The sequence below is a fragment of the Abramis brama genome, assembly GCF_963993115.1.
Source record: "Abramis brama genome assembly, chromosome: 15".
Taxonomy (NCBI): domain Eukaryota; kingdom Metazoa; phylum Chordata; class Actinopteri; order Cypriniformes; family Leuciscidae; genus Abramis; species Abramis brama.
Genome location: NC_139977.1, coordinates 19,712,257 through 19,733,751, shown reverse-complemented (window position 1 = coordinate 19,733,751; position 21,495 = coordinate 19,712,257). Strand labels below are relative to the sequence as shown.

Genomic DNA, 21,495 nt, shown 5'->3' with positions numbered 1-21,495 from the left:
AGCAACCCCGAAAAGCTACGCTTTGCTTTCCAAAGAACATTTTGACCTTTTGAATATTTTGCCTTACAGAGATTTTCAAGCATCCATCACCACTAGAAATGTATGTAACAATTTAACAAATACATCATTTAACAAATACAAACAATTTGTTTAATTTCAATAAGCCTTTAGAGAAAGGCAATATAGGAAAATTTTAGCAATGATAATAATTATATCACTATTAATAATAATCAAAGTAATCACACCGATAGTTCTTACTGCGGTCTGGAGTCATGACACCCATACATGCTAGTACAGTTTATGTTCAGGGTTTCCCCATCTTCGCCTTTTTCACACATCTATAGGAAGCATATGGACTTTCCTGCCAGCAGACATTAATAGCTCACTCAGAGGATTTGAATTTGGGCCTCTCTTTTTTCTTTTCCCCCAACTAACTAGTTTACAAAGGTTTATTTTTAACCATTGCACACATTAGACAAGAGAAGGCAACTGACAGGGGCAGAGTGAGGGACCCATTACCTCATCACAATAGTGGGAGAGCAAGAAACCAAGAGACAAAGGAAAGAGGGGGAGAGGAGTTGTGGCCACTTCACGCTCTCACATCAGTATTTCCACAGCACAACTCTATTTCAGCCCACCGACCTGAAGCAAACTCTGTAAGGTGGATGGAGAGTGATGTGCTCCTAATGCAGGTGATTGGTTCTCTAGTGTAGTCTGAAGAACACTACAAAAAATTCTAAGAAAACAAGAGAGAGAGAGAGAGAGAGAGAGAGAGAGAGAGAGAGAGAGAGAGAGAGAGAGAGAGAGAGAGAGAGAGAGAGAGAGAGAGAGAGAGAGAGAGAGAGAGAGAGAGAGAGAGAGAGAGAGAGAGAGAGAGAGAGAGAGAGAGAGAATACCATTTCATACAACATCTTAGAATAATTTCATAGGTGTGATATTGCTTAGATTTCTAGCTATACGCAAAATAAAAGGTTTGCCTATTTTTATTAGCATATTTTTCTGAGTTTGTACAAAAAGCTCTTTCACCATTTTGATTGTTCACTGTTGTGTCAACCAAATTCAAAGCCTCTGTCAAACTCAGCTTGAGGTAGGCCAAACTGGAGGACGACCATCCTTTGTGCTCCTCAGGACAATGGCCCGAAAGGTTGGGGTCAACACTGGACCCCTGAGACCCTCCCATTCCTACCTCCCGCACGCAGACCTCTGCCCCATGAACTCTGACCCTGTCCGTATTGTGTGCCTAAAAATAATAAAATCTGTTCCGGCAGACTGTTCTGTTATGTGTATTGTATGTAGAGCTCCCTCTTTGAACACTCTCGCTCTCATCCTTAACATTTAAGTCAAGATTACGCCAAGATTATGTGGGATTCTACTGGCAGATGGTGCTTTTTTTCCTTCATAAAGCTGAGTGGAGCCAGGCGCTGGCTGGGTTACTTTCCCTTACTTAATGAAAGAAAACAAATACTATTGGTTTCAGAACACTTTGGGTATTGAGTCCAACAAGATGGCATCTAATATTACAAAACATGTCTTTTTTTTCCATTGAGCATGACTAAAACAATATAAAACCATATGTGGAGCTGCACTGTTGCAGACACTGTGGTCCAATTGCGATTAATTTCCCTGAGGAACTGCCAATCACACAAAGCCAAAAGAACCATGATTTTAATTTTATGTAAAAATAAATCAACAATTATTTTAATTTAATTTGTATTTAAACAGGTACATAAACACAAATTTAAATAAATGAATAAATAGTTGGGAGAAGTCAGTCAACCAATGTAAATCATACATGATCTCGCTGATATTTCTCCCCTTCTTAAAGAACATGTTGGTCCCACCATGGAAATGTGTTATTGCCGTTGTTGTTATTCTAAACTTTGCCTGTTTGACAGATTCTTTGTTGATCAATAAAAGACCCTCTATGACGGCCTGGAAGTCAGCTCACCCCACCCACGATGCTCTTTGACCTTTTTGAAGGCCTGACTGAGCAAAAACACTGCTTTTCCCATGAGGCCCCTGTAGGCTCCAGTTTCACTTGGGCAATGAAAGGGACTACTGTAAATAATGGGGGCCTGTTTGACCCCGCCTTTGTCTGTGGCAAGACCCCTGCATCCACTCTACTGTAACAGACTAACCTTTCACAATGGAAGCTCTCATGGTTCTAAGACCCCAACCCTCTCAGCACTACACCCAAGTCAGGATTTAAAATAGCACAGTCAGACCTCTCGACCAAGCTCTCTACATTCTACAAGACAGCCTTTTATCTCGCCAACCCACCCAAGCCCACAACGAACCTCCATTTCTTCATTCTCTAAATGCGTACTTAATGATAAAAGCGCAACGAATGCTTCTTTCCCACAACGTAACACAAAACCCACATCTTGAGAAACTGCACCGCAATAGTCTTATTTGGAAGAGTAGAAGCACAGATAGGTGACCCTACCATTGATGGTGAAATCCAAATTGGTGAGGAACAAGATGCAGGTGTGGAATAAGGTCAGAGGCTAAGTTATTCTGATGCATGCGTGAGGATGCAGGAAGCTGAGCCTCTGAGATAAGGTTTGATGTGCTGATAAGGACGCCAACACCTGTTGAGGACTCCAACTCTTCTTAAGTCTCGCAAAAGCCACACAGTTTAACTCGCAGGAAACGGTCTCCTCATTATGGTCGCCATTATAGATTATTCTGGCCGAGAACTCCCACTTAGACAGGAAGAGACCAACTGAATGACAAGTAAAGTGACCAGGTTGTGTAAAGCGAGCCAACATGCATTAGACAGTCAGGCTGACACAATAGCTTTTCTTGAACAACATGTGAAATCCCAGCCAAAATGCATTTCTGGCTCTTTAAAAGACGCTGCCAACCCCCAAAGACAGGATCAATGTGAGTTTTCTTTCACGGGAAGGTCAAACAGAGAGCACGGGGTGCAAAATTGCTAGGCGAGACAGTGGTGGCTCATGTAGGGGAGAAGCAAGAGAGCCGCCGCTCTGCTCCACGCTTAATGGTGTACAGCATGTCCTGACAGCATCATCAGTTTCCTTCTGCCACGGACACAAACAGCAGAAATGATGCTGTGTGAGTCATGACGTGTCACAGCGGGCAGCCCTGGTGATCAGTCCAGTAAATGGAATGGCTTTTGGACTCCCAGACAGTGAGGGAACACAAAAACACTTCAGCCTGAACTAAAGGGAGAGAAAGCTCTCTGTGTAACGTGCCAATAAAACTCAAGTGCAATTTTGGTGACGGGTCAAAAATAGTCTGAGAGACGCAGAGTAGAAAACTATATCAATTCATCTGCAAAAAACAAAAACATTTCAGTTTCGTGTCTGTCTCTAGCAGACGGGGAGAGAAATAAAGTGCGTGTCACAGAGAATATTGGCTGTTCGTAGCATGAGAAACAGACATTGAGGTAATTAAAACGTTACAGGGACATTTTAGTTTTCTAAAATGCTTTTAGTCTCGCAAGTGACGCAGAAAGCCCGACGACGGTCACAACGTATGCCAAACAATGGCGATTTACTGATGGGCATCGCTCAATCTGGAGCTAAATGAAGGTAGTGTGCTTAGTGAAATAATCTCTCTTCTATTGAATTACAGCTCAGATGTATTTGGTAATGTAAGTGCAGGGCACAGCCGCTCACTCAAACAAGCTCTCTTAAGGCCAAGCCATTAATCATTCATCCTGTCCAGCTAGTGATCACTGCAGGCGTCTTCAGTCAGCAAATACATTAATCAATTATGGTTTGAGCTTTATTCTAGCATTTATCCAACTGATCCCCCTGGATTACAACATGGCTTAAAACGTGCCGGTTGGCTTTCTGCGTTCGCTGAGAGTTGCCATCCCATATCTCTCAAATGCCTCCAGCAGGAGATAATAGAGGAGAGAGAGAGGGATGCTTCTTTAGGCCATGTCTCCGCTAACTTAATTTCCACCCTTTGCAAAAAGAGGAAGAAAGACAGGAAGTTAGAGAGTGTAAGAAAAGAGATTGGGCAGAGAGACAGAGAAAACACTAAGGAGGCGAATGTAGTAAATAATAATAAATAAATTCACTAAATAATAGCACTTTTAAGCATTGAATTGCAGCTACAGTAAAAAAAAAAAAAAAAAAAAAAACGAGTGCATTTAATTGGTCACATTTACTATGGTTCTGTGAATTTTTGCTCTCGAAAATCCAGTTATTTCATTAGGAATCCACACAATCAGGAAAACCGAAGATTTCCCCTAGCAAACTTCTCAAATTGTCTTCCAATCGTTTACGCGTTTATAAACAGAAGCGTCACTAAACTTGATAAAAAACAATGGACCTTTTCCCCACCTTTATTCACAAAAGATGCTAAATGCACAAAACATGCTAATAACAATGCAAGCACAATTCATTTCTTTTTAAAAACAGATGTAAACATTATGCAAAAAAATACTTAAAATTAGCTTCATTAGCATCATAGTTTTAACCATGTTTATGGATTTACAGTGGATTTACTTTAAGCAACTAACAACAACCATGCTTGTAATTTCATTTTACACAAACAAATCCCGTAACGTGCAGCTTGGCCGCTTCCTACCTGGTCCGACATCACACAGATCTAATGTGATGGGTATTTTATGACCCCCTCCATAGCACACTTGTATCACTCTATCGGGGGCCCCTTGCCAATCTCTGGCACCCCATTCAACAGGCAACAAAGAAGCTAATTAGAGCCCCTCTCGGTGGAAGCCTCAGGAAGGTTCTGATTTGATACTTCCAGGGGATTCCAGAGCCCCAGCAGTGCATTCACACAGCCCTCGTGCACGCTTGGCTTGGCCCTTTGCTCCAGACCTTCATTGTATACGGAGCTCGGCAGCGCCTTAGAACTAGCGAGGGGGAACCGACACGTCTTCTTTCATGTTGCGGGAGCCAGAAACCAGATGCTAATGGGATATTGATGGGATTAAAACACTGTACTTACTGAAAAGAGGGACCTGTGATAAAACGCGGCTGATTTTCTTTGAGGATATAAGTAGTGTAATGTATTTTTGTTTAAAATACTTTAGGGAGCATTAAGAAAAACAAATGGCAGTACAGCAACTATTGTTTTTTTTCCCCTATCAAATCTAGCCCAATGAACAAAGAGTTGGACCAGCAGTGAATCTGACTTCTGACCAATTACACAAGTGAGAAAGGACAAGAATAGGGCCAACAAGACAAGGCCCCTTCTATGAAACACCAGCGCCTTATCTCAACCAGCCTGCTTTCGCTTCATCTACATCTCCACGGTTACTGTTTAAATCTGATTTTGGTGCATGTATACGCACATCTACATGTGTGGTGGAGCAGAATGGCTTCAGATATATTCGCAGATGGCTAGTGTGCCACCTGGCACCACAGTGGGCTTGCAGCGCCCTGCTCTGTCTGTAATCCTTCCATCTCCAGTTGTAGAAAACAGATAAGAAAGCGGCCAGTGAAAAGCACCTCAGTGAAAAAAAAGCCCTGTGCGCAACTGTCATGTCTTTTTACTGGGCATGCCAGATGCCTATCGCTTTAATAATATGGGGCAGAGCTGTCTGCCTGTCTGTTTACTTTTATTCCTTATTCATGTGCGAGTGAAAAAGTCTCTATTTTCTACACTCCAGTACCGAACCCGAGCCCAGTGTAGTTGACGCCTCAGATACGAGCGGACAGAAGTGAATCAAATAAGAGTTTGGTGGCGAAATTCACCTGATGGACTGCTCTGATACAAGAATCAACAAACTTAACTTCTTTACGTCAGCGAGGCTCTGAAGATACAGAGCTGTAGTCAAGGTGCGCAAGTCCAATACACATGATGCAACCTGGTGTTAAGTCTTTAATCGATACATCTCTTGTCTTGACAGTGAGGACAGAAGGCAGATTCCAGATCAGAGGGGTGGCGGTGTAAATCTTTACAGTTCAAGCGGGGCTTTTAAAGCCTGTCCATAATTGGGCGCCTGCCAGCTGCGGCCGTATGTGGGCTGCATAGACAAATACTAGCATCTGAAACCAAAAGCATTGAAAAATACAGATACACAGACTTCTTAAAGACATTAAAGGGATAGTTCACACAAAAATGAATATTCGGTTATGATATACTCACCGTGAAGTTGTTCCAAACCTGTATGATTTTCTTTCTTCTGCTGCTGAACACAAAAGAAGATATTTTGAAGAATGTCGGGAATCAAACAGTTGTGGTGCCCATTGACTTCCATAGTATAGAAAATAAATGAAAATAAATGTATATATAGTATAGAAGTCAATGGTGCCCCACATATAAGCCCATATATTACGAACATTCTTCAAAATATCATATTTTGTGTTCAGCATAAGAAAGAAAGTCATACAGGTTTGGTACAACTTCAGGGGGAGTAAATGATGATAGAATTTTCATATCCCTTTATATGTGGGATATGAACTATCCCTTTATATAGTTCACTCATCGCTAACTAAAATTGTAAAAAAAATAAAAATAATTAACAACAGTACGAAAACCTGTGAATTCACATTACTTAGCCTATATGATTTCCTCTAGCTGTCTTCTTTATGATAGAGGATGAGAAAGAGAGTAGCTTTAATTAGGCAGTGACTCTCACAATTTCATCCTTAAAACATCAAAAAACTCATCTCAAACATAAAATAAGCATTTCAAATTTTTTAGATATGAGAATCATAATTTTAACAAGACAAATTTTCTTGTTATAGAAATGTATGAAAATGTCAAAATCATTTTTGGAGGGCATTATTCTCATTTTCAGAGCAGCCATGAGGAGTTTTAGAAACTTAATTGGCTAACTTGACAAAGTGAAGGGTCCACTTGTTTGAAGTCTCTTTGGCTTAATTGCAATCATTCTTAATTACAATACAGCTCCAGAGTTAAACACCACACTATCAAATTAGCTGGCATGGAGGATGTTTCACAGTTAAGGCAAGCTGAATGGATAAATTGTCCAAGTTCAAAAATATTTTGCAGGGTTTTGTCTTTCCAGGATCTTTATAATGCCTGTACATTAGTGTTAGGCAAAGTGTTCCATAGTCATCTTTTCATAGACCTATTGTTAGCCTGTGACGTTGCCAGAACATGATTTTATCGCTGGTGGGTGGGTGGGTGGGAGTGTGTGTGTGTGTGTGTGTGTGTGTGGTGGGGGGTTGCTGCAATAGTTTACTTATTTGATCATGACTTTACTTATTTACTTCATTTTATTATCTCGCAAAATAAGAATCTTTTTCTATAATTTTTGCAAGCAAAGTTGGAGTTGGTGATGATGAAAAATGTCATGTCACAGTGGATATCACACATGCAATTTGCTAAATTATGCCGGTGAATGAGTCTCAAACCATAGTCAATTATTCACCGAAAGTGAAAGTAGAAGCTGACTGAGCTTTTGGCATCTGACGCTGCACGGCACATTAATTCTCTCAGACACGACGAGAGCTGAATCGACCTCAGTTCTGATAACGGTATATCGACTATATTAATTTATTGGCTTTATATTTCTCTTAAGGAACAAACATTAATGATAGCAATGTTTTTAAGCTTTTGATTTTCATCGATGGCTGATAATTGTGGCGTGTTCTGACCTAAAGACTTATTAGGCCTATATAATTTTAGTAATATTATTATTGTTATTATTAATTATTATTATTTGTAATTGTATTGTTATTAGTGTCATTAAAATGTTTTGTTAATGTGCTATGGAATCAAAAGCCGTTTTCGGCTCCCCTTGGCTTAAACAACAACTGTATAAGAATGATGCATTTATTTTATAAAAAGCAATCTAGACAACTTGTCCAAAAAAAAAAAAAAGCCACTTTTTGACAGAATTTATTACCAATTTGAAATATATTATGCAATTTTGATAACTGAAATTTCAGCACTAAATAGGTGCTTGTAAGCATATTACCTGCACAGTAAACCACTGGCCAGGGGTGTTACCAAGATGGCCGTGGTAAATGGTCTTGTCTTAAGGGGAGAGTTCACCTAAAAATTTGTTCCCCCTCATGATGTTCCAAACCTGAATGACTTCAATGTTTCCCCTACATTGATTTATTTGTGGCGACCAAACACAATTTTAACATTGACGTCCACAAAAAGATTTTAGTGCTTCCCATCCATTAACTAGACTGTAGCAGCCAAAAAAATATATTTAGCCTAAACTTCTCATAATAACATAAAAGCTCTTTAATGTCTACTAATGTAAATGTAATGTAAACTAAAATCGAGAGCGCAATAAGTCTTCGTGTCCTTATCAAAAGACTGTCTGTTTGCGCTGGGCAAAGAGAAGTGCGCACTTCACTCATGTGTTCAGCTCCGCATCTCAGTTCACAGTGAATGAATGCAGTGAACTGTGCATGTGCTGAATTCAGTGTGCATTTGGGAACACAGTTACACATTATTTTCACATTTGCATAGTTGCCCATAGCGTTTGTACACTTGTGTTCCGTCAAAATAAAAGCTCGACTGCAGTTTACGTCAAAATAAAATCTCACGGGTTTATCTCTTGCATGGATAAGATTTAGGACAAAACTAATTATGAAAGTTTATTTTATTTTTCAGTGTATTTGTTTTACAATATATGGCTGTTACTGTCATACACTGTAAAAAATTTGCTGTAATTTTGCAGCTGCTTGCCAGTAACTTACTGTAGATTTAAATTTATGTTATTTACTGGCAACCGTTTGTTCAAAGTTAAATGAACATTAAACATTAACAAGTCTTTGTCTTTACAGAATAAAACTATAAAATAACAACCTAATGCAAAGCATTCTGGGAACCAGAAATCTTCATCAACCTTTTTCTGTTTTTTTTTCCTTCAGATTTTGGTTCCCAGAATGCTTTGCATGAGGCTGTTATTTTAGTTTTATTCTGTAAAGATAAAGACTTGTTAATGTTTAGTGTTCATTTAACTTTGAACAAACTGTTGCCAGTAAATAACATCAATTTAAATCTACAGTAAGTTACTGGCAAGCAGCTGCCAGTAATACTGTAATTTCTACAGATTTTTTTTACAGTGTAGGAATAATATTAGAATGTTATTAGTAGTAGTAGTAGTAGTAGTAGTATGTAGTGTAATGACTAAGACACTATACCAAAAAAAAAAAAAGAGTCCCCTTTAAAATTCAGGTACAAGTCAAAGCACAAACTTTTTCAGACACACTGAACATGGTTTGCAGCTCTTAATTTTAAACTCTCAAAGTGCACCAGATTTTTTAATTTAACCCCTAGAGGGACCAAGGTCCACCCACTAGTTTCACAAAATCCTGTGGGAAACACTGGACTTACTTTCCTCTACAGAACACAAGATATTTTGTTTGTAACCAAACCGTTTTGGCTGGCTTTATATGATTTTCTTTTACACGGAAGAAAAATGTAAGTAGGTTTGAAACAACATAAGAGTAAATAAATGATGACAGTCAGAATTTTCATTTTTGAGTGAACTATCCCCTTAAAAAGACTTTGGTAACATCAAAAATGATTTGCTGAAATTCATGGGGCGGACAACAAAATACACCATATTATAGCGGCTCACTGCTTAACGCTACAGCAGCAGAACACAAACGGAACATCAAGTTCATGCTGTCAAGATATCCATGGAACAGCCGTGGTAGGAGAGTTACAGCTATGTGGTGAGATTCAGTTGCACTTGTGAGCATACAAGGAAAGTTGTGAGGTGCCTCTCACCTCACTGCAGCCTGGTGTTATCTCGTTCTGCAGCACCATGAGGACTTATCATCCCCATCTGCTCTTGGTATAGTGGAAAGGAGAGCACAGGGTTATCACTGTCTCTGATATGCACAGATAAGACCCTGCCTCCTGTTTAAACACCGTAGCTAGCTCCACAGTTAGCACTACCTATGCTAACTTGACTACGTTCAACCGTCTTCCACCTGTCTGCCATAAACAAGAACCAAACATCAATTGCTTTCAAAAATGATCTACGTCAATCTCTTTCACATAGACGGCGGTCCAAACGGTCCAAAGAATGAGGATAAAATGCAGTATTTTTTCCTTCTTTCTTTCTGAATTATTTTGATGCTGTGCATGTTGATTATTTTCTTTTTGGCAGGTTGCTGAAATATTTCTGTAATAAGTTTCCATGCGTCAAAGGACCACAAACTCTTTTTCTTGGCAAAATGTAATTTTTTTTTCTACAAAAAAAAAAAAAAAAAAAAAAAATCTACTACCGTGCTTCGATTTAGCTCCTGTAGGGAACTCTGGGTGGTTGAAATACAAATAAACATGTTCATTTAGGCAACCCTCAGACATTCATCTACTCCACATATTACAAGATTACTCCAGTAGTCTAGTTAATAGGATAGTCTTGACACTCGCATGGTTTTGGAAGCGATGCACATATTCAGAACTTTATGACATAACCCAAGGCAATGGGGAATGAATGCAGCAAACTAAAAATTTATACAGGAAACAAGCACTTACTGATGCATTTGCTCCCAAATGCGCGCACACACACACACACACACACACACACAAAAACCCTGCGCCTAGTCTGGAAACAATTACAGACGTTAGCTTGACCTGTTTGCCCTAAATGAACTCTCAAATAGAAATATTTTTCAAGTAGAGAGCTAGAGATGGCTGGAACCCTGGCACAAGATGTTGCAAAATAATCTGTAATTAGTCACAAGAGCTGCCGCCCCGTCTGCTGCAAGCCGTCAAGAGCTGTGATGAAAAAAAACCTTTAAAAAGGAAACCTCACCATGGCAAATCTGACACTCATTCCTTTTATTAAAAAAAGGAAGATCATTGCAACTTCAAAAGAAAGTAAAGTAGATAAGTACATCTAACCGATATCTCTGGCATAAAATAAGAACTCGGAAGGATCTAATAGAATCAGAATTTTTATGATTTGACATTAGATTCTATTATCACTGGCATGCGTCATTTAGAATGTTTTTTTGAAGCAGTGAATTTAACACTGTGAAGATATGATGTAAATTTAAACTGAAACGTGACCATCTTAAGAACCTTTAATGTACCGAATCGAATAACAATTTGGATCTCAATCTCAACACAGTGCTGCTTAAACTACTTCAAATACATGTCACTGGATGTTTCGGCAACTGCTGCATCCTTTTTAGTCAACATCTGACATACCAATGCGCTTACTTCGATGATACACAAGCAGAGAGAACTTTTAAATTAACACGGCTTGTCAATTATTCCGCTGAAAGATAAACACCAACCTTAAAGTTCACAAGGTTGAATGAACATTTTTCACTCAGTGAATAATGAAGGTAATTAAGAGGGATTTATTAATGCCATCTTGAGCACTTCCAAAGACGCATGAATATTTGGACTGAAACTGAATCCTCAGATGAACTTTCACCGTTGTGCATTCCAACAGATTAAGGACGAACGCTCAAACCATTTTTTTCTCAATCCTGGGCCTGTCATTAGGAAACCCGCAGTATGCAGATCTACTGAAATCCTTTAAACAAGCGGCACTAAAACTCACGCAATTATCGAAATAACGTACTATGGTTTGTGCAGACTACGGCAGGACCTACATAATCAATATCTCTTTGAAGAGACACGTGTGCTGTTTTCCCTCAATGCCTTTTCATACAGTCGCTGCTTTATAATCTTATTGCACCTCACTGCAATTGACTCCAAGATGTGCATGACTGGCTCACTTTAACTTTATCTTTTATCCCATCAAAATTCTCTCCGCTAGACAGCAACTGAACAGCCTCCTTCATGACAGAATAAACACATTCAGCTCCTCATTCGAGTCATAAGCTGTTTCTTAAGTGCAGTAACAAAAATCATGGCTTTTATACTATGAATATTGTTGGATAAATTGAATAAATGTAAATGTTTTGTCCAATTCTAAAATACTGTACAAATAAGTTTGACATATGAATCCTGCAAGCCTTGTCTAGTCGACAGCAACACTCTGTGCAACAAGGGTGCGGCTACGGCCTTCAAAAGCTGATAACGTCTGCCGTGGATTTCCTCACCTCATGTCAGCTCCTTGCAACACCCCCACAAGTCACACTGACAAAAACCAGAGGCCAGTCAAGTGGCCAAAAGGTTACGCTGCGGAGGTCGGCCCGGGTCCTACACACAGTTCCTCATTTCCTGGGCTGGACAGTCTGCTCTACTCATAAAGCTAATAAGGCCCTCCTTGTCCCGGGTGGCTGGGGCCCAGGCTGGCCTACTCATCACTGGCCACACCATGGGGGTCAAGGGGTAGGTGGCGAGGCTGCTTCCCATTAGCCTGCCTCCTCTCCAGGTGCAGCTAATGGGCTCAGCCAGAGCCTCTCCAGGACCACTAAGGCAGCCACCAACACAGGCCTGGAAGTGATCAGCACCCAACGCCTGGGAGCCGTGACAAACAGACAGCCCACTTAAAGGAACCAAGTTAAAAATAATTATTTTTCTTCACTACACTGGGAATGCCTCGTCTCGAATGTGTGTGCAGTTATGGCAATATATCTGAAAATGACATCTTATAGTAAAGATGAAGTATATAAACTTGCAAGCACATTTACTGAACTACTGAGCATGTCAAAAGCCTATAATTAATGTTTTTTACCAATTTCTTACGCTCATAAAAAAAAAAAAAATTATTATAAATTGTCAACATTACTACTGGCAAATTGGCACCTAATTTATACTGTATTTTCTGTTTATAGAATACATTAATTTTCAAGATGAATTAACTGTATGAGTGATTCTTCATGCAACATTTTAAACTGTTTCAAATAGTTATATTGCAACTTGATTGAAACAATTTTTCCCTCACTCCTTTCAAATGTTATTTAAGCTGAAGAGCAATTTTTCTTGATAAGGGCAAAGCAAGAGGAAAACATATACGTGCGTAAATCAGCTCTGCAATCACTCTCTCTCATATCCACCGCAGGCAGAGTGTTAAGCAAATTGACCTCCAGCATGAAAGATGATAAGCAATCAACAGTTAACCATCATGACTCATCTTCCACTAACATTTCTCTGCAACCAAGTTCTTTAATCAAAAGCATTTCTAAAAATGGGAACCTTGTGGTCCTTTGTTTCACAGAGCGCGGTAAACTAATTGAATTAGGGACCCTGCCTTTGCCAGTGGAGACAAAAACAACAACATGCTTTTACGCACACCAATGTGATGTACAAAATGAAAACGGTAGCTTACCTGTGCTGCTCCACGGCCTCATTGTCAGGCAGTTCGGCACCACACACGTTGCAGCGCTCGTTAGGGACGCGGCCATCAGGCTTCATCCCGGCAGCTAACTCGCCGAGCTTGTTGAAGAACTCCCTCTGGATGAAGCTCTGAGGCAACAAGCCCCCGTAGGCACTGAAGTCCATGGACATGGCCAGGGCTGGGGACATGTGCAAGGATGAGGCCATGGAGGCGGGCATAGAGAGCATCGCTTCATTCTTGTGGTTGGGAGGAATGCCGTAGAGTGACGCCAAGTGTTTTTCGGTCATCCCCGCCATGGCCTCCAAGCCCATTTGGCTGACCTCAGCCTGCTGGTCACCCACACCTTCCTCCCTGACATAGTGCAGCTCACGGGCACTGGTGATCACGCTGCTCCTGGTAGGGGTGCCGGGCCCGTCGCGGTTCTTGTCGGACTCTCCGCTGCGTTCGCCGTTGCTGGAGGCGCTGGACTCCATGGCTTTAGAGCTCTCATGCTCTCCGCTGTCATCTACTTGCATCATCTCCGTCTTGATCTCTCCCATCATGGGGTGGGAGTTACCATGCAGGGGATGTTCGGCACCCACGCCGGGGTGCATGGTGCTCTGCAGGAGGGACTGGCCGATGCTCATTAGGCTGTCCACGGCTGCTTTGGTTGGGCTCATGGTGGAGAGGCCGAAGGAGGTGGAGACCGAGGGACTCTGATCCACCATTCCTGGCAGCCCCAGTGCTTGCTGGGCAGCCGACACGTAGCCTCCTTCCTCCACGGAATGCTTTTTCGAACCCGCCAGGTTCCTGCCGTGCCGTCCCTTGCGTTCTTCGTCGTCTTCTTTGCCGCCATCGTTCATGTTGACCTCTGTGTCATTTTCATCTGAGGACTGGATGGTCTCCAGTATCTTCAGGCATTGCTCCTCCAAGTACTCTATTTCTAAAATCTCTGCTGCGTACAGCAGGTCATCCAGATCCTCCACTTTAGCTTGGAGCGTGGCAGTGTAGGCATACTCCAGAATCTGCTGGAAGGTCTTTGGTGAGAGAAAGTCCAGAGTGTAATGTTGGCTGTTGCGATGAAATAGGATCTCAAACATCTTACTGGTGCAGGCCAGCACGGTCCGGTGAGCGTGGAACTCCTGGCTGTCCACCATGATGACCACGTCACACAGTGTGCCGGCCAGGCGCATTTGATTAGCCTTGTGCAGCAGGGCATTGGGGTGATTGGGGTTCTGGAGCTGGATCATACCCATTTTAGTCAAATCCATAACGTCTCTGAAATCCACACGGCCAACTCATGAGTCTTTCTTTCCACGTAGCAGTCTGTTCAGTTATCTTTGTAAACAAGATAAGGTCAATCTAGAAAGAGATGAAAGAGGCCCAGAGTTAAATGCAACAAAGTCTCAATGTTTATTCTTTGTTTCTTCAATGTTTATCATTCTAATTTTTCCATTATAAAAAAAGATGCCATAAATTATATTTACAGTGCACTCTGTACTGTTAAAAAGAAATAATTGTTTTTATGAATATTTCAGCAACAGATTCCTAAGAAACAAGTGCAAAATCTGACCACAAGTCTGTCAAATCGCACAAAATAAACCAAAACGACAAGTGGCCCACATGAGAAATGGGGAAACTTGGCTTTAGTGCTAGTAAAGGCTGACAGTAATCAAGCCTTTGTTTCTATGTGTTCGAGCTCGCCTCACAAAGCCCATCAACAGCCTCCTGAAATGAAATGGCATCTTATTCAGTATTCTCATCACAGACAGGGATACTGAGCGGAGCATGGAGAGTAAGGCAAGCTGTTGCCAGGAATAGTTGGAACAGAGGATGACACAAAACAGCTCAGAGCTCCTAAAACGCATCAAAATGCCATTTTTATTTAAAATACACGTCCATGTTCCATAATATGCAAACTACAGATAGGCTATGTCATTTTTCTGATTTATCAGATAGCTATATAATATTTAAAAGATAAAGCATCAACGCACATAAAATATAATCTTTAAAAACAAAAACTGTAATTTGTCAATTTACAAAAAAGCTCATGGTTGGCCATTTAGCATTACATTTACAATATTTAACTTCACCATTATCACAATTTATTAGGCTACTTAATAAAATAACACCCTAGCTATACTTTGACGTTTAAAATGTATTTTGTTCAACAACCTAACACTATATTATAACAAAAACATTCTCGTGGCATTTGAGTAAGATCACTTTTGAGTGAACATAATCCGAGGAAGATCCACCGGTAACATTTGGTAAGAGCGGAGAGGAAGTCACCCCTTTAATAACATTATCACATACATTAAAATAGAAGATAAGAGATTTAGTCAGACATGTAATACTTCCCACTTTTATTTGATCACCAAAAAGCCTCACCAGAGAAGAGCAGGCTATATGTCAAACACTATGATCTTAGCGGTGAATGACGGGCTTTTTCATTGTAAATGTACCGTCTCCGACAGCAAATAAGGGAAAGTTATGATAAAAGACGACATGAGATAAATCTATTCCAGGGGTTTCACGCCGTTTAAATTACCTGAGAATACAGGAGGACGAGTAATAAGTGAGAAATGAATACAGTTTCTTTGAAGTGCAGTTAACTGATAAGATGCTAGCACTAATGACGCCAGTTCACGCACGCGAACTGTACAACTCAAACAACAGTCAAGAAACGACCAATACATATTCCTTTTATTCAACTACTGCTGTGATTACAGCTATCTACCTCATATACGATAAACGATAAACAAAAATGATCAATGAAAAGTCCAGGCAGAGCTCATTTGACTGATCAATTCATGATTATTCGACTGTTCACACGTGAATCAATTTAACGTTAAGTTAAAGGACCCGCCTGTTATTTCATATACACATCGGGAGGCCAAGCAAAATAGCGTTTGGGTTTTAACTAATCTATTTCAATATTGGAATAAAACAAGCATAGGAAAAACAAAAAAAGTAATTTCACTTTTAAAAAAAAACACAACCAATACAATTCAGTTCATTTTGAAAGACAGTGACACGCACCTCCATGGTGGCGCTGATTTAATGATCAGACCTACTGACAACCAAAATAATCATCAAAATCCCGATAGCTGTTTGATCAACGACAAACTTCTTCAGTTATGGCATATTTAAACTGTCTGAACGTTCAATTTGAAGCGGTCACGCTGAGAATAAAGCACATGGAAGCACGTCACTGTCTGGTGCGCGAGCAGACCTCACGTCCCCCGAATACTAAAACACACGCTTACGTCAACATAACATCTCCACATGTGTAAAGATGAACATAAACAGCCATATCCATCAGCTGCCCTGAGCCTGCACAACGCTGACAGCCACACTTGTACTTTTTCGGTGCACTCTCACAATTCACCTTCACTTGAAGCAACAGTAGAAACACTGTAACTTGATGTGATGCGGCGCAAAACACATCTGATCAACACAACGCGGATTATCTCTCAATGTGAACATTTCCCTAAAGTGAAAACACACAGACAGAGGGGTATGTCAGGAGCCGTGGGTGTTTTAAAGGTGCGCGCCTGTACTCACCTCACATGTGTTGCACGTTTGGCTTCCGAGCGTGCGGTTATTAGGACTGTAGCATAGTAACGCAGTTCACAGTACCCGCTCTCTCTCTCGCGCGCGCACTAACTCCTCTCTGCTCGCCGCTTAGCAAATCAACACTGCGGTGACGTCAGCGCACATCCTCGCCGGAGTCCTGACAAACACTGCTAAAGTGAGACACCTAGGGGGCTGTCGAATATAGGCCAGCGTGTCTGGGACACTATCTATCACAGCGTTTGGACTTTAATCATTAACCTTCAAGCATCATCACCTTTGCTACTACTTCTACAGCCGACTAACTTCTTCTCAATGAGCTCTGCTCCGACTGAAATATTAAAGTTCTGTGCGATATGTAAATTCATAAGCAACGTTCTGTATAATTATGTTAGTAAACGTAAATGTTTTTTTTGTACTGTAATTCTCGTCTAGCTGTTATATTTCTGAGTGGGCTACTCTTTTAAAAATAAAGTTTCCAAAAGGGTGTTCTTCATGGAGAACCAATAAATAACCTTTATTTATAAGATTTTAGGCTACTTTTGTTACCATGCCAAATTTCTGCTTGTGTGTTTGAGCCAATAAAACACCTGATTCTAATTCTGCTCAGAATAAATAAATAGACCCAAATAAATACTAATAATAAGGTAATACTTTACAATAAGGTCTTAAATTAGTAACATTAGTTAATGCATGAACTAACATGAACTAACAATGAGCAACACATTTGTTACACACTGTAGAAAATTATTGTTGGTGTAACTTAAAAAAGTAAGTAACCTGGCTGCATTAAAAAAATGTGTTCATTGAATTAAAAAAAAAAAGAGTTAATACAATGGAGATTGGTTTAATCAACAGAAACTTAAAATATTATGTTATCTGAACCATGTAAATTATCTAAGCTGATTTGATAAAAGAAAAAAATGATGTGATAACAAATGATGAAAATGTTTTTTAAGTGCAGTATTTATTAACTTTGTTTTAATGTTAGTTAATAAAAATCCAAATGTTCATTGTTTGTTCATGTTAGTCATAACTAATGTTAACAAATACGTTTGATTTTAATAATGTAGCAAATGTCTAAATTAACATTAACTAAGATAGTAAATGCTGTAGAAGTACTGTTAATTCTTAGTTCATGTTAAAGTAGTAAACTAATGGTAACTAATGAAACCTTATGTGTTACCAGTAAGAACACAATAAACAAAATCCATAAAACAGTATTTATAATGACAGCCATGAGCTATAGTTAACTCAGTTTCTTTTTGTGAAGTTACTTAAAGACAAGCTCTTTTTTATTTAAAAGTCGTTATCCTCTTTGAGAAAAGAAATTGATAATTAGAGAAATGATTCGAATTAATTACTGAATGACAGACACATGAGATTCAAGATGTTTTAAAAAAAGATTTAATAGATATACAGACAATATCACTCATTTGATTGTAAATTGTACTTATTCAGTCATTCAGAATCTTACATGTAGCCTATTTTTAAAATGTTTAATTAAATGTTTTTTTATAGTCAAACAACATATCTTGTTAGAATATAATGATATATGCTGAATTTAATACAAAATAGACTAAATTATAGTATTAGGCAAAATAAAGCATGCAGACTATACCTTTCAGTAAAAAATGGCAAACTGAATGTTCTCATTCATTTCCAACTGCCATCAGCTATATTTTCAGTGCAATTTATCCTGCCCGTCTGCAGAGCATGACAGCCTGAAAATGGAGGGAAACAGTGGAGAATCTGCGCGAGAGATGGGAGATCGAGTGCCATCACCTTTGAGCTGCATGCTGTGTGCTGGCTTACTTGGGGATAAATACAAAGACACTGCCCTAATCTCCATCTAATCCACATTTTACTGGATAAGACTGAAATTATACAGACATTTTTATAATCAAAAGTGCAAAGCACAAGCCAACACAGGTTTGAAAATAGCGAAATCTGTAGTAATTCCAAGAATGTATAAAAATGCATATGTTTATATGTAGCACACATTAAAATCATTCATATTTAGCATTCTAACTCTAAAACTTAACCCCTTGGTCAAGTCACACATTATAAAAATACATGAGATGATGTTCTTTACTGAAATAATTGCATTTATGTGCAATTCATTGGCCTTGGCTCTGCAGGAGTGCTTTGCAGCATACAGTTGCTGACACTTAAAATTGAATATATGTAATTACACATACAATGCATTGAACTGGTTCTGAATGCACTAGATGTTTGCTGCCTATTTATCCACATAGTTCAAATTCGCATATATAAATCATCATTAGTGAAGTACTGGGGTGTGGTACTGACATGCCCTAAAGGTTTTGCTCATGAGAGGTATATGAGCTAACAGTGGATCTTTGTGAATCTCACTCGAGGCTTTGACTCAATGGGCTCTTTTTACACTTGTTTAATCCTGGGGGTGTCTTATGCTTTGGGGGCCTGCCCCCATGACCTCTGCCCCCTACCTCTGACCTTGGCTGGATTTTCTCCTGTACAAAATGCCCCTCCCTGTGCATGGCTAAAAATTCCTTCTGAAACCTTTCATCCCGCAGGTATGCTATCATGCATAAAGGCTAAAATATCTGAGCCAACTGCATGTTTAGAGTTGGGCTTACATTTAAGACATTTTTCAAATTACATAGGTTCATTATGTTTTGACCCATATAAGTAGTGTGTGGGACAGAGCAATTGATTTTATTTTATTTTATTTTATTTGTTTTACATTTTTGGTACTTTAAATCTTAAATCTGTTTAGAAACACCACTTAATCACACTTTTTACAGCATTAAGTGTTCTTTTCATTAAGAAGAATGGGTGGCATTCTCTTTGTTAATGGATTGAAATAGTCACGTTGACAGAGCCGTTTACTCTACTGAGTGCATATTTGCCACCACTCTCCCTCCAGCCTCATACCTGTTTGGTTAGATGACAAGGTGATCCCTTGATCAATACCGATGTGGTATCAGCAGGCCGAACAATAGAACTGTGCTGGTAAACCTTGGTTTCAAGTGACAAGAATCTCATTCTCAGAGGTCACAGATCTCACAATCTCTGACTGCTCTATATATTTGGACAGACACATTCCAGCCACTGATTATTATTTTGCAAGATGGGATGCAGACTTGGAGGAGAGCAATTTTTTTTTTTACAGAAAAAAAAAAAAAACTGTTGTGGTTGCCAGAATACTTCAGTAAAAATGTGGTGAAATGTAAACATATTCCTGAAAAAAACACACAAAAAAAACAGTGCATTTTACAGTTTAAAACTGTCATTTACAAAAAGACAAACAAAAAAACATTATAAACCGTCCAGCGGACCTTTTCTGCTGAACTAACATGTTGCTACTTTAATCTGTTTTTTTACTTTTAACATACTTGCATCCACCATAATAACACTGGAGGTTAAGAGAAAGACACACGATGAATCAAAGTTCATCACAAGTATATATAGCCTTTCCACAATCTGAGGTTAATAAAAGGTGCACAGTGTCATACACAAATACTAAACACCACCATAACACATCATGACACTCAAATAATGCAATAAACATTCATTTAACAACATAAGATGTAAGATAAAACCCTAATGTACATAACAAAAAACTAAGAAACAATAAATTCAATTAAAAACCATCAAATGTTGAAGTGTCACACAGGGAATTCTAGGAATGTCACTTTACGACTTTTCATTTTAAATTATAAGATGATTTGCTCTTTTTACATAAAAAAAGGTATGGTAAAATTACACTTTATGTAAGGTTAGATCTTCTATAGAGTAAATTAACTTAACTTAACTTCCGTGATGCTGTTATCCATTTAACATGAACATATAAATTAATTAAATTGACATAATTTATTAAACAAATATCACATACATATACACGTACATCAGGCTTCATGTTGTAGTTTAAATGTATCTGACATAATTATGTCATACATTTCATTGACCCAAATTAAATTCAAACATTTTATGAATAACTGAGTTACAGATACAGTCATTCTTTCACATCATATGTCGATTCGCGTGTACTCGACGTCTCTTCATTACTGACCTCTGTCCCATACACCTAATCTTCAATCTTCTTTTCTTCCCCGTAACAGGCTCATCTGATCCTAATGACTGATAACACCAAATGATCTGAATCTGCAAGGTACTCAGGAGGTCATCTCAATATTTCATACACTGTGTCGTCATTAATCACAAGAGCTTTAAATAGAAAAACGTCTCTTGATTACTGCCATTTAAAAATTGGTAGTAAAACTCTGATTAAATTTAGCACTGGGCAGGACATCATCACTTAAATGAAAGGAAAGAAAGCACCTTTGTGCTGCTTCAAAATGATCAGAAGTGATGAGAATGTGCAGTCCATCATACAGTATAGGTGCACTTTTCCATCAGGGTCGTGGGTGGTTTGCTTCCTTTTATGGGAGCGGCCTGGGCCCTTAACCAGAGTGTTCTAATGAATACTAACCCCTTTTAAAAGGAGCTTCCCTGCAGTTTCAATTGGGTGGAAGTTTTATAAACTTTCTTTCAGGTCTGAAGCAGCTTTGAGAAACTATTGTCCCCGTGTTGAACAAGACCTGGACACTCAATACAGTTTAAACAATGCCAATGATGATTAATGACAGCACTGTAAAAAAAATTCCGTAGTTTTTACGGAAAAAAACTGGCAGCTGGGGTTACCAGAACAATTCCGTAAAATATACAACAAAACAGTAATTGCTTTTACCGAATAACATGTACATTTTACAGTTTAAACCAGCATATAACACACTGGAGTT

General features: G+C 39.2%; 1 protein-coding gene across 2 annotated transcripts in view; it reads right to left on the bottom strand.

Moving 5' to 3' along the window:
* The window catches only part of zbtb16a (zinc finger and BTB domain containing 16a), a 110,274-nt gene extending 93,437 nt beyond the window's left edge, over nt 1-16,837 (bottom strand). For both annotated transcript variants that reach the window (XM_084136858.1, XM_084136857.1), the window contains exons 1-2: nt 16,700-16,837; nt 13,145-14,494 (exon numbers count right to left, since the gene is read on the bottom strand). In XM_084136858.1, coding sequence (XP_083992984.1) covers nt 13,145-14,403 — 1,259 coding nt within the window. In that variant the 5' untranslated portion in view covers nt 14,404-14,494; nt 16,700-16,837. The remainder of the gene's footprint in view (nt 1-13,144; nt 14,495-16,699) is intronic.
* Between the last annotated feature and the right edge of the window lie 4,658 nt (nt 16,838-21,495).